Raw genomic sequence first — 13037 nt, forward strand, 5'->3', positions numbered from 1 at the left:
CCCTTCTCTGTTTCACCCATGGGGAAGTGGCATGGCCCCTCTGGAGTTCAGCCTCCGCCCTCTCCAGGCCTCCCTCACTGCACTTAGGCATTTCTGCCCTACTTCTAAAACACTACCAACTGATGAAAGAATAAATGCCAGGCACAATAGTAACAATAACGATAATCCTTACATCAGTTCAATGATTTACATAATATTCTTATTCATTTTCATCTGAATCTGTAACAAATCTGTGAGATTATAGGGACACATATTGTTTTATGCCAGTTCAGTAAGGAGGCATCCATGAATTCAACTGGGGCTAAGTGGTACATCCAAGGTCACAAGTTTGGTAAGTAATGGAACAAGGGCTCCCAATTTAGGGCTAAGTCTCCAAGTTCTGCACTCTCTCTATCACTCTGGACAAGGGCCAAAGGGGTATTGGAAAGAGGCAAACACAGAAAACAGAACTGCCCTTATGGGGACATGTTGTCATCACAGAAGGAAAGTTCCATCAGGAAGGTGGAAAGGAGGGAGTAATTTTCCAGGATGTTTCCACGAGAATATACTTTACTATCATAGGAGTGTCAAACCATACATCACCTACAAAAACAAAGATACTTTCTTTTTCTTAAAAATCTGAGTAAGTTGCTTAGTTTCAAAATTCCCTCTCTTCTACTATGACCCTCACAACATATCCACAATAAAGAGAACAGATAAAGTGGCTCTCTGCCCACTCTACAAATGGAAAACAAAGTGACCTACCCACTGTCACTCCCTTTTAAAAACCAGTCTGTGTCTCCCTAATCTCTTCACTGCTGCCTGCATGTCCTGGTTCCTCAGGGTGTAGATCATGGGGTTGAGCATGGGGGTCATGACCGTGTGGCTGATGGACACAGCTTTGTCCATGGAGAAGGGGGTGAAGGGCCGGGCATAGAGGTAAATGCTTGGAATGAAGACCATAGACATCACAACAATGTGGGTGGTGCAGGTGGAAGCTGCCTTCCTCCTGGCCTGCCCTGAGTGGGACCTCAGCATCACCAGGATGACCAAGTAGGAGATCAGGAGGAGAAAGAACCAGATGACATCCAGCAACCCACTGTTGCAGATCATGAGGAACTCTAAGATGGAGGTGTCAGTGCAGGCAAGTCTCAGAACCTGTGGGACATCACAGTAGAAGTTATCCAGGACGTTGGGGCCACAGAAAGGCAGTGGGAGCATCAGAGCCAGCTGGGTAATGGAGTGGATGAAGCCCCCTGCCCAGGCAGCCACCACCAGCCCCACACAGAGCTGAGTGTTCATGATGGTGACATAGTGGAGGGGACGGGAGATGGCAACAAGGCGGTCACAGGCCATCACTGAGAGGAAGAAGACCATGGCACCTCCCAGGAAGTGGAAGAAGAAGATCTGGGCCATGCAGCCCTGGTAGGAGATGGTCTTCTTCTCAGAGAGGAAGTCCACCAGCATCTTTGGGGCAGTGACTGAGGAGAAACAGAGGTCTATGACAGCCAGATTTCGAAGCAGAAAGTACATGGGGGTGTGAAGCCGGGAGTCAAAGGTCACTGTGGCCATGATGAGGAGGTTTCCCACAACAGTGGTGGTATAGACAAACAGAAATACCAGAAACAGGGAAAGCTGGAGCTCCCGTGTCTTTGAGAGCCCCAGGAAGACAAATTCTGACACCCATGTGTGATTCCCTGATTCCATGGTGTCTTTTCTATACACCGAAGGAAACTGAACCACATGCATAGATTCCTAAAGTTGCCATTAGTGCTCAGGGGCTAAACTGAGTTGTCCAGGTCCATGTGATGGTCATCATCATGGGCAGACCATGTTCCCAGGTGACGATGAAATAACCCCGTCTCTGGAGGGTTGACAAGTTGGTGCTGGCATATATATTTATGAGACCTTAAAGCCATCCAGAGACACATGCAACGTACCATTCAGAGATTCAGTGTAATAAAGTGGTGGGAAGACACTTTGAGTCCAACAGACCTGCAGTTGAATGTCAGGGCTTCTCTTTCCTTGAGATTTGACCTTGAGTAAGTTACTTAATCTCTCGGTCTCAGTGTCTACATCTGCAACAAAATGCAGAATAAAAATGTTTTCTTTATAGAATAGCCTTTGGGATAAATAAAATAACACATAAATTTGCTGGAATAGTAAATGATAATCACCCTCCTCTGTGTAGTCTCTTATGCCAATGGCATCCTCTCTTCGTCCTGTCTCTAACACATTTTCTACCCATCACTTTTAATGCAACATTTAACACATTACAGTCTTAATGAACTTTTCACATGTCTGTGTTTTCCCTCCATAATTCAATTGTAAGCTCCCAGAGTCGTAAGTGTAGATCTTATCATGTGGATCTTATCTTTGCCCAATCTTGTTGACAGTTAATACTCAAAAAGGCTGTGATTTTACTGCTGGCTGTGCACCTCTTCAGTGCCCCCTTCCTCGCATGTCACTGAGGTAGGTGGCCCCTTATTGAGTGAGGACAGGACATCCATGGTGTGTGTGCTGAGACAAAAAAAAAGAGAAGAGAAGAGAGAGAGGTTCTCTGGACTAAGAAATACAAGGTGAAATTGTATGAAAGGGACTCAGCTCTTCTGAAAGGAATAACAATTTTAGAATATGTTACTGAATACAAAGGTGGAAAACAAAGGATGATGTTGAAATAAGAGAAATAGGATAGACAAAGGAATAAAGAAGGGAGATTAAGAGGAAGTGAGAGGAAGGGATAGAGCATGTGGAGGAAGGGGGTGGAAAGGTGATGGGGGCAAGGGAGGGAATGGGGCCAAAGGTGGAGAAGGGGATGGAAGATGAGAGATGGAGGGTAACACTTGAGGGGGGAGGCGGCCTCCCACTCCCGCCACCTTGTCTCAATCTCCCGTCCTCTCTCACCTGCCTGTTGCAATCTGTTATCTATTAGAGGTCTTTTTAATCCCACCCTTCTGCTTCCATTTCAGTCCATGTTCTAGATAGCTGTCTAAGAGGTCTCTTTACACTCATATCTGACCATGTTTCTCCCTCATTATAATGTTTTAATGACTGTGTAGTGCCTACAGCTTAAAACTCCAACTCTTAGAAGTCCCCTAACACGCTTTGTGGGTCAATTCAAGGTAGAAAACCATGCTTACGTACATGCATGCAACTCTCTCTCAGCACGCCATACAAAGCAATGAAATGTAGCCTACATCTACCTTTCTAATCAGCATCTGTGTATCCAGGAAATGGTCTTTCTTCATAGAATTCCTGTGTCTGGTTATCTTCATAGTTTTGGTAATGGATTCTGTTTCCTGGAATACCTTCTACTGTCTTCTCAACTAAATACTCAGATATATCCTTCTCTGTACTCCTTTCCCCATGTCTCCCAATCAGAAGGAATTTCTCTGGGTTCCAATGCATTTTATAAATAACTCAGACATAACATTTACTTTTTTCTTCTTGTCTCTCTTCACTAGATTGTAAATTCAGTAACTTAGTAGCCCCCTGCACCTATCACAGCAACTCTAATCTGGCAGTTGCTCAAAAAATGTTTTCTAACTTAATGTATTAGTAGACAATTATGTGATCTTGTTTTTAGAGACTATGGGGAGAACTTTGTGATGTATTTCCTTACCCCTTGCTCTCGGCATCCTCCCTCTACACCACAGGGCCAATTCTTCACTTGGTCTTCAAAAGCCTGGGTGTTCCCATGCACCCCTGGGCATCTGTTTTCAACCTCCCACTCCCCCGCATTGCTTTCTGAGGCCCTCCTCACACTTTAGACTCACTACTGTCAAGTCTGTGTCCCTTGTTTATTCTCCCCCACCTTCCACCAGTGTTTCTAGATCCTTCCCACAGCCCATCTATTTACAGATGAGGGAACCCTGGTCTCTCACCTTCCTTCAGCCCAGAAGGAGAGAGAGCCTTCAGACCTTACATCTTCTTGGAGATCCTTTACCTGCAGCTTTGGTTTCCTAGCCACTCCCATACCTCGCATACAGAGCAGTGAGTGTGATCCTAGGGGAAGAGGCAATATCTTCAGGGAGAAATATTGGTCTTGGCTCAGGAAGCAGGACTGGGCTGATTACCACTGGGGCCAAAGGAGCAATGGGAGTTGTTAAAAAGTTTCCAATGTCTCAAAAACACATACTCTTTGAGAGGTACTCCTTGGGGGAAAAGAGTACCAAGGGTAATGAACATTTCAAAGATCTGTAGAATGTTGGATTCCCAGGCCAACATCCAAAAGGTCAAAAAGTCCCTTAAAAAAAAGACTCTGGAAGTTTTAGAAGAACTTCTCTCCTTAGGCCAGTGCTTCTTATCCTTGAATCACCCGAAAAGCGTGTTAAACAACAAATTAGTGTTCCCCAGCCCCAGCCATCTTCATTCAGTGGGTCAATGGGGAGGCCAAGCGTTTGCCTCTGTAACAAGCTCTCAGATGGAGCTGCTGCTGCTGCTCTTGGGGCCCCACACAGAACCAAAAACTGGCTCCCAGCACACTGGGATGTTCCCTCTCATGGACTCGGCAAGATTAACTGGGTTGATTCCTTTCTTTCTTTCTTCTCCTCCTCCTTTCCTTCCACTTTTAAACTTAACTGACCTTTACTTAGAGAAAGTCAGAGGTGGGAAAATGTTTGTATCTACAATGGAAACTTATTACCCTGTAAACCTTGCCCTTTATTTTGCCAACCAGATCCCCAACGTGGATTCACCTTCCATAGCCACGTCTACTCACGTCATCTACAAACTGCCAGCACTCTCTACATGTGAATTACTACTACCTCCAGTACAAGGACTGGTACAGGAAACCCAGATATTTTCTTGTTATGAGGAATTGATCAAAACTGGAGTTAACTGGCATCGTAATCTTAATGAACTGTAGAAACACGGTCTGACTTCTTTAAGCTCTCTGATCTACAGAGTGTTTCCACGTGGGTCAGAATTCCTTCCTTGGAAAGGTTTATACTTGGCAAAATAAAGTATCTGCCTGAGAGATAAGAAACAATGTAAAGCTCTTCCACACATAAGAAATATAGATTTTTCAAAAGCACTAATTCTTTTTTAATTTTATTAAATGTATTGGGGTAACATTGGTTAATAAAATTAACTAGGTTTCAGGTGTTGCTATTATGGTTTTTTTTTTTGTAGATGTTTTTGATGTCCATAATCAGCTGATTTTAAGCAAAGGAGGTTGTCCTAGATAACCAGGTGGGCCTGATGCAAATAGCTGAAAGGCCTGAGGAGCAGAACCCAGGTTTCCCTGAGGAAGGTGGAATTCTGAACTGCCACTTCGGCTTCCGCCCAAGGTCTAGCCAGCCCTTCCTGACGGCCTGCCCTGCAGGTTTCATACTTGCCCGGCCAGTCTCACAATTGTGTACGACTGATTGTTTTCCTTGAGAAAAATCTCTTACCATGTACTGGGTCTGGCAGGAATAAGGTCTGCTTGAGTGTGGTTGGTGGGGCAGCAATGTGGATGGAATAATTTATTGTTTTAATTTTAGCATTTCACCTAAAATGTCATGTGATGTGCTGGAGTGTGAAAGTGGTATGTTACGGAATTACGTGCTTATGATTTTGTAATTAAAAGGGGCGTTATTTGTGCCAGACCTCGTATATCCACAGTCCACTGGTCCTGCTTCTCTGGTGGAACCCTGATGGGCACATCACTTTCTGTGCATCATACATAAGGTTGACAACTTAGACAAGGTTGGCTGAGGTCTTTTCCTCTTTACACTTAAATCATTGCTGTGCTTGATTATGAATACAACTGAAATAGCAGGATCTAGGGATTAATAAGGCTGAGAAGTAAAATATTCTCTGGACTGGGATTAATCGACTATCACTGAAATAACTTATGGACTTCTTTTGAGAGAGCTGTTTTTTGCTAGTCCTACAAATAAACAACATAACCAAAGCGCATTACTTGACCTGATTGTTCAGATCATAAGGATGCCTAGCTTTCTTGGTTTAATTGAAAAGCATAGATGGGAAGTAAAAAAAAATCATCATCATCATAATAATGGTAAATGAGAATATGTGAAAGAACTAACATTAACTGAGCAACTACTATGTGCCAGGGACTGTGCTGGATGTTTTGCAATCATGCCACTGATCTGCACAACACCGTGAGGCATTATGGAAATTTCACAGCTAAAGAAGTAGAGGTTCATTGATGTCTGAAAGGAATACAACCAACAGGAGTTAGAGCCTGAACTGGAACCCCATGGCCTCAGAGTCTATTGTTGTCCCACTACACTACTGAAGACAGCATCAGAGCACTGGGGATATTTTTTAAGGTAAGCCATTTTATGAACATTTTTTCCCCTCTAAAGTCTTTATAGTGGGAGACATTGCAACAACCCATTTAGGGTTAATAAATTTAGATCTGAGTCAAATTTACATTGTAAAAACAGCATAGCTTCAGTAAAAGATGTCTTAAAGGTATAAACTTTCCTGGATATAGCTGTATCCATTTAAATGGGGTATTTCTCAACAAATTCAGTGAAGAATCAGGCACCTCATCTTGTGGAATTAACATGTGTACAATACATCTGAGGACATTTTTCTCACATTTCTTCCCTTTGGGTCAACAGTGTAGATTGTAATTAGCAGATGTTGCACCTGGAGAAAAGACAATGTGGAGGATGGGAAGAGTATCATCGGTCACTTAAGAGAATTTCATGTAAAAGGAGGAAAAGCTTTCTGAGGGACCTCACAGATGAAATAGGACACTAAGTCATTTCCTCTCCCCTCACCTCCATAGGTCCACTGTGAACGGGGAGAAAAGTGTGAAATGAGAACAGGAAAGTTAAAGTCAGAGTTGCAATGATGGCTTAGAGAGAACCCCAAAAGACTTTTATTTCTTGTATGGGATGGTTGCTAGAAGGGAAGAAGAAATAACAAGCTTGTACATTATCTTCTTATCTTTGAATAAACATTAGACAAGGCCAAAGACTTTTACTAAGTGACACATAGCTCAAAGGAGATGGAGAGAATAAACAGAAATATGATAGTGACAGAAATAAAAACTAGGTTCTGAAGTTGACAGGGAAAGAACAAGATGCAGGGAAAGCAGAAATGCCTCTCCATGTGAGGCACTGGTCAAGGTGCTGGGACTATTTACAGGTGACTAAAGCACAGCCTCTATGCTCAAGGGGTTCTCATTCCAGGGCAGAAGTCAGAGGGAATGGCCATGAGGGGTTGGCCTTGGAACTGAACTCATGACCCCACATCTGGGACACTAATATATGTGGCCTGCCTTCTCTGAACTTGGTTCCCCAACCATCCTACATACTGCTCCTCTCAGCCATGTCTTCCAAGTGATGTAGAGACTGTGTTGGGAAAGTACAGCAGTTCACAGCCTATCCAAGGAGTGTTTGGTAGTAGAAAACATACAATGGGCAAATGTGCTTATGGGAAATAATATTTATACAATGTTAAAAGGGAGATGACCTCTTATATACCACAGTGGGTGATTAGGCAGAGACCCAGAGAGCAGAAAAGAATGTGACTGTTCCAGAGTTAAGATGAAACTGTTGACCATTTATCACAGATATATTGTCCCATAGACGAGGAACCCTCAGGTTTTCCCTTGCAGGTGTGGGAGACCCTGAGTTTCCAGACCCACCCACATCTCCTGCCTGTAACCTTGGAGTCAGAGGAAATGCGTGTCTGGCCAACGTCTGCCACTCCCTCGCTGCCCATTACGGAGCAAGTGATTTATCTCCATGTCTCCTCATTTGTCAAACTGTTTAATATAAGAATAATATATGCATTGTCAGTTTTCTGAAAATGAGATAAAAGTGCTCACCACAGTATCTGACACAGGAGTTGGTTCATAGAAATATTAATTTAATCCTAATTGTCATACTCCATAAAGACTTCTGCTTTCATGTGTGAAAATGAAAGCTTAGACAGAAGTTTGTCATTTAAAGGTGACCTATTTAAAGTTCACTCCCTGTTGCAGATCACTAGGCGCTTGCTTAACTTCTTCATGGCTGCCTGCATGTCCTGGTTCCTCAGGGTGTAGATCATGGGGTTGAGCATGGGGGTCAGGACTGTGTAGCTGATGGACACAGCCTTGTCCATGGGGAAGGGGGTGAAGGGCCGGGAGTAGATGTAGATACAGGGAATGAAGATCATAGACACCACGATGATGTGGGTGGTGCAGGTGGAAGCTGCCTTCCTCCTGGCCTGCCCTGAGTGGGACCTCAGCATCACCAAGATGACCGTGTAAGAGACCAGAAGGAGCAGGAACCAGATAAGAACCAGCATCCCACTGTTGGAGATCATGAGGAACTCTAGGAGGGAGGTGTCAGTGCAGGCAAGTCTCAGCACTTGTGGAACGTCACAGAAGAAGTTATCTAAGACATTGGGGCCACAAAAGGGCAATGGGAGCATCAGAGCCAGCTGCACAATGGAGTGGACAAAGCCCCCTGCCCAGGCAGCCACCACCAGCCCCACGCACAATCTAGTATTCATTATGGTGACATAGTGAAGGGGCCTGGAAATGGCTATGTAGCGATCATAAGCCATCACCGAGAGAAAGAAGACTGTTCCACCTCCCAAGAGATGGAAGAAGAAGATCTGGGCCATGCAGCCCTGGTAGGAGATGGTCTTCTTCTCAGAGAGGAAGTCCACTAGCATCTTTGGGGCAGTGACTGAGGAGAAACAGAGGTCTATGACAGCCAGATTTCGAAGCAGAAAGTACATGGGGGTGTGGAGCCGGGAGTCAAAGGTCACTGTGACCATGATGAGGAGGTTTCCCAAGACAGTGGTGACATAGACAAAGAGAAATACCAGGAACAGGAGTTTCTGGAGCTCCTGGGTCTGTGAGAACCCTAAGAGGACAAACTCTGATACCCATGTGTTGTTCTGTGGTTCCATGGGATCTCTCCCATATACCTAGAGAGAAACCTGCAAAACAAACATTATGAAAATTCCATCATTTTCCTGTGGAGTTTCAGGATGGAGTTGATCAAAGTCACTATTCTGTGCTATTCCAAGATGAAACTTAGGAGAGCCTTCCATGGAGATAAACACATTTTTTAGGCTCTCACAGACTTACCTCGCTAACCACACCCAACATTGTATTATGGGCATTTATGGGTCTTTTTCTCCTCCAACCACAGTCCTTGTCCATGGGTTTCATATCTGATTCATACCCGCTGTGCCCAGTATGTGCCTAGTGAACCCAAATCAACACAAATACAGTTGGACCATCAGTGAAGAATAAACATGTCAGCCAGCACCTGTGACCACAAATATTATCAACCTAGGTGCAAAAGCCTTGAGTATGGCAAGTAGAGGCTAGCCATTGTTAAATAAACAAATAGATGCTTCCTCATGGCAGAGGTTTGAGGAAGAGAGGCGTGCACTAGAGGAAGTTGTCATGGACAAATTCAGAGACAAATGTGCAGGGAAACAAGCAGATGATCTCAACTGTAGTGCAGCCTAGATGATGAGTGCTTCTCCAACTTTTCCACAGAAATGCTTCTCTAATGACATCTATTGTCATGGGACCCTCTGCACAGGGAGCTCAATGTAGCCCAGGGCAAACGCCAAATTTCTTGAACTCTCATGTTTCCTATTTTAAAATTTATGTGCATTTTCCATTGTCTCTCTAGACAATCTTTGACAGGGCTTTTAAATGATAAGCATGTGGCTTCTAAAACTTTGGGAAGTCCAAGGTGTTATATATAATATAGGATAGGGAAGAAACATTTTCTTTTGTTCAGTGACAGGTCTAAAAGACATTCACTTGAAAAATAAACTGGGTTAAAACCCATTCCCTTGGGTTATAGTTTTCCTAAATTGTTTAATTGTTCAGGAAAATTTCCCAAGTCCCCACCCCAGGTCGATAACAGAACACAGGAAGAGGACTCCTCCCTGTTTGCCGCCTCAGACACAGGAGGAACAGCAGAGCCACACTGAATAAATACATACCAATTATTTTGTATTAACTTCTGTAAACAAACAGAAATCAGAATTATCTCTAAAGTTACCTGTGAGGTGTTAACAGTACTCAGAATATTGCCATGTTTATCTCATCAAAAACTCGTATTTATCCTAAATATTTGTGTAAAAATGATGTTGCCAGGAGAGGCACTCTGTTTATTCTGTGGCTTAGTGACTCCCAACAGGGAACCATTTGAAAATCATCTCCATGGGCAACTGAGAACTTCTGGCAGCCTTTTGAAGGAAAATGATATGATGATTTAGGGTTAGAATGGGCTTGTCCCCGCCCACTAGGGCAGGAAGCCCTGAGGCAGGCAAGAGTGGAGCAGACACTCCTGGACAGGCATCAGAGCAAACCCAACAGAGGGAAATATGTATTTGTCTCTGGCTTTGTGCCCTTGTGGAAGTGAGACTGGGTGGGCAACATCTTAAATGGCATGGTTTGGCCTCTCTGAGAAATCTGCTGCCCCAACCCTCCCACCTGGTCACTATTCCTCAAATGCCATCAGTGTAGGTATATTAGCTCTATTTTTATGTTTGTCTGTATAAAGACTACAGCTATCATACCCTTTTATAGGCCTATATCAGTTAGAGATGCACACTGCACAACATCATGTATAAGTCAACTGCCTAAAAGATATTTTCTCTTCTAGATCAATTTTTTTTTCAAAAAATGTCCCATAGTTTTTAAGAGGTGGTTGTGGAAGTGCTGAATGGCTGCAGTCAACTCCTGAGTCACTGGGCAGCCATGGTGGCCAAGCAGGTATTGCTGAGCCCAGAGGTCATACACTGAGAGAGCATCAACATTTCTGGCAATTTCTGCAGAAACAAGTTGAAGTACCTGGCCTTCCTCCACAAGTGGATGATACCAGCCCATCCTGTGACCCTGACCCACTTCCAAACCCCCAGCTGCATCCTTTGGCAGACCTGTGAGGCATGCTCCCCTCTAAGACCAGGAGAGGCCTGGCCTCCCTAGACCACATCAAGGTGTTTGACAGAATCCCGCAGATCCTGCCACTCTATGACAAGAAAAAGCAGAATGTGATTCCTGCTATCCTCAAAGCTGTGTGTTGTAAACCTACATGAAAGTTTGCCTCCCTCGGGTACTGGCTCATGAGGTTGGCTGGAAGCACCAGGTAGTCATGTCCACTCTGGAGAAGAGGAAGGAGAAGGGCCAGATTTACTACCGGAAGAAAAAGCAGCTCATGAGGCTATGAAATAGGCCTAAAAGAACATAGAAGGGAAAAAATGTATGACAAATATAGAGGTCCTCAACACACATGGACTTCTATTCTGAACCCAATAAAATTGTTAATTCCTTAAAAAAAAATTCACAGTTCTCCACTGTCTACAGGAAAGAATTCACACTTACATGGGTTTTTAGGGGTTTCCACACAACCTGGCTCCGGACTTTCTTTGCAGATCCACCTGCTGTTCAACAGAAGTAGTCAGACATTTATTGTTAGTGATAGTAATTGTTGTCATTGTAGTCATAAACATTTATTGAGTGATTACTATGTGCTAGGCCCAATGTTGAGCATTATCCTGTTTAATTCTCATGCACTATTCTCATGCTTATAAAATATAGTAATTACTATTAATTACCCCCACTTTACAGACAAGTGAACTGAGGCTTAAAGAGGTTACATAATTTTCCCCAGCTCACACAAAAAAATGAGTAGCAGAGCTCAGACTCTGAACCAGCTCTAATTAGTCCCAGAACTGCACTCTTAACTAGAATTCTCTTCCTACTTGCTCCCCTCTAAGAATCCTTGGCTTCATCCAAACTGAGCTCCTCAGTTCTCTGGCCTCAGAGCCTTTTGTCAGGCCAGTGCCCAACCTGATCACCTTCCCATTCTGTTCACTTATTTGAATTCTACCTCTCCCTCAAGGCCTGAGAGTAATGAGCTCTTCCATACATTACATGTATTCAAGGATTTCCATAAGGATGGCTCTGCAACCTCACATGTGCTTGTGATTCAATGTGAATCTGATGTTTAGTGCTACACAGTTCCTAGGGGACATACAAACTTTCTCATAGATGTTTCCCAAAAGAATGCATGATATTTTCATAGTGGATGGAGCTCCAGGACAGGTCAGACCACTGAGAGAGGTGAGAGGAGATAGAGTAGCCACTGCATAAAAAAGTTCAGTATAAAGGACCTTGAAGGGCAGCCAGGATTCTAATGCCCAGCGTCACCATGTTCACGAACCCAGAAGCGTCATCTTAGCATTGCCAGCATTCTTTCTACACACTCATAAGAATCTTTGGAAATGATTCTTCCACCTACCTTCACAGAGAATAGATTTAGAGGGATTCTAGATGGGAAAGAAAACAAAGAGACATAAAGGAAGGGCATGATATGTATAGGGTAATGGAAGGATTCCAGGCTGCTTCCTATTGTTACTCAATCTTGTCTCCCATCTGTCCTGCTCTCAGAACATCAGTCCCCATTAGACTAAGAGGAAGGAGGGGAGGAGAAATAAGTGGTTCCAAAAATAGGGGTGAATCTAGTTGGAGGTCATCTTGGGAGCATTAAGAGGTTTTATTGGACACAGGATTTAAGGAAGGATAAGATGGAGGTATAGCAATAAAGAAGGGGTGAAAACCTGAAGTGAGTGGGAGAGGCAGCAGACAGGAAGAGGAGGAAGGTAGTGTAATAAAAGATTAGAAGGGAAACATTAGAGGGTAGGAAGTGTGAGAGAGGCCCTGTTGTTTTCCCCTGGGTGTGGAAAGAAGCTGTAGATTGTATGTGGGATGCGGGGGAGAAACCAGTATCATCTATATTCTGCTCTTTCTCCCACCCTCTGTCCTAAATTCCACCCAATACATAAGCCAATACAGATGAAAAGCCTTATTTCCAGATGAAATGCACTGTTCTCCAAATCCTGCCCCCCAGTATTCTTGCCCCATGACTTCCCCATACCTTCCCTCCACCCCATGCTTATCTTACAATAGGCTTTGGCAGGAGCCTTCTCAGTGCTGACTTGTCCATAAGAAGGACACTGGCAGCATCACCTACCTCCAGCCCAAAGTGGCCAAGTGGACTTAGGGCCCCCCCCCCATCTTCCAGGCCACCCTTCTCCCACAGCTCCATTTCTCTGGCCTCTCTAAA

The 13037-nt window shown here is 44.0% G+C and overlaps 2 protein-coding genes and 1 pseudogene across 2 annotated transcripts; 1 reads left to right on the forward strand and 2 right to left on the reverse strand.

Moving 5' to 3' along the window:
• Positions 1 to 750: 750 nt before the first annotated feature.
• Positions 751 to 1686, reverse strand: LOC123819016 (olfactory receptor 4D2). The gene has a single exon (XM_045839325.1). It carries the CDS (start codon positions 1684 to 1686, stop codon positions 751 to 753), a length of 936 nt encoding a protein of 311 aa, XP_045695281.1.
• A 6228-nt stretch (positions 1687 to 7914) lies between these two features.
• On the reverse strand, positions 7915 to 8850 carry LOC123819015 (olfactory receptor 4D1-like). The gene has a single exon (XM_045839324.1). The coding sequence runs from the start codon at positions 8848 to 8850 to the stop codon at positions 7915 to 7917; it is 936 nt and encodes a 311-aa protein (XP_045695280.1).
• Positions 8851 to 9259: 409 nt separating this feature from the next.
• On the forward strand, positions 9260 to 11218 carry LOC123819013 (annotated as a pseudogene).
• The last annotated feature ends 1819 nt before the right edge of the window (positions 11219 to 13037 follow it).

Source organism: Phyllostomus hastatus, unplaced genomic scaffold (genome assembly GCF_019186645.2).
Source record: "Phyllostomus hastatus isolate PE091 unplaced genomic scaffold, TTU_PhHast_1.1 phas_contig_3, whole genome shotgun sequence".
NCBI classification, from domain to species: domain Eukaryota; kingdom Metazoa; phylum Chordata; class Mammalia; order Chiroptera; family Phyllostomidae; genus Phyllostomus; species Phyllostomus hastatus.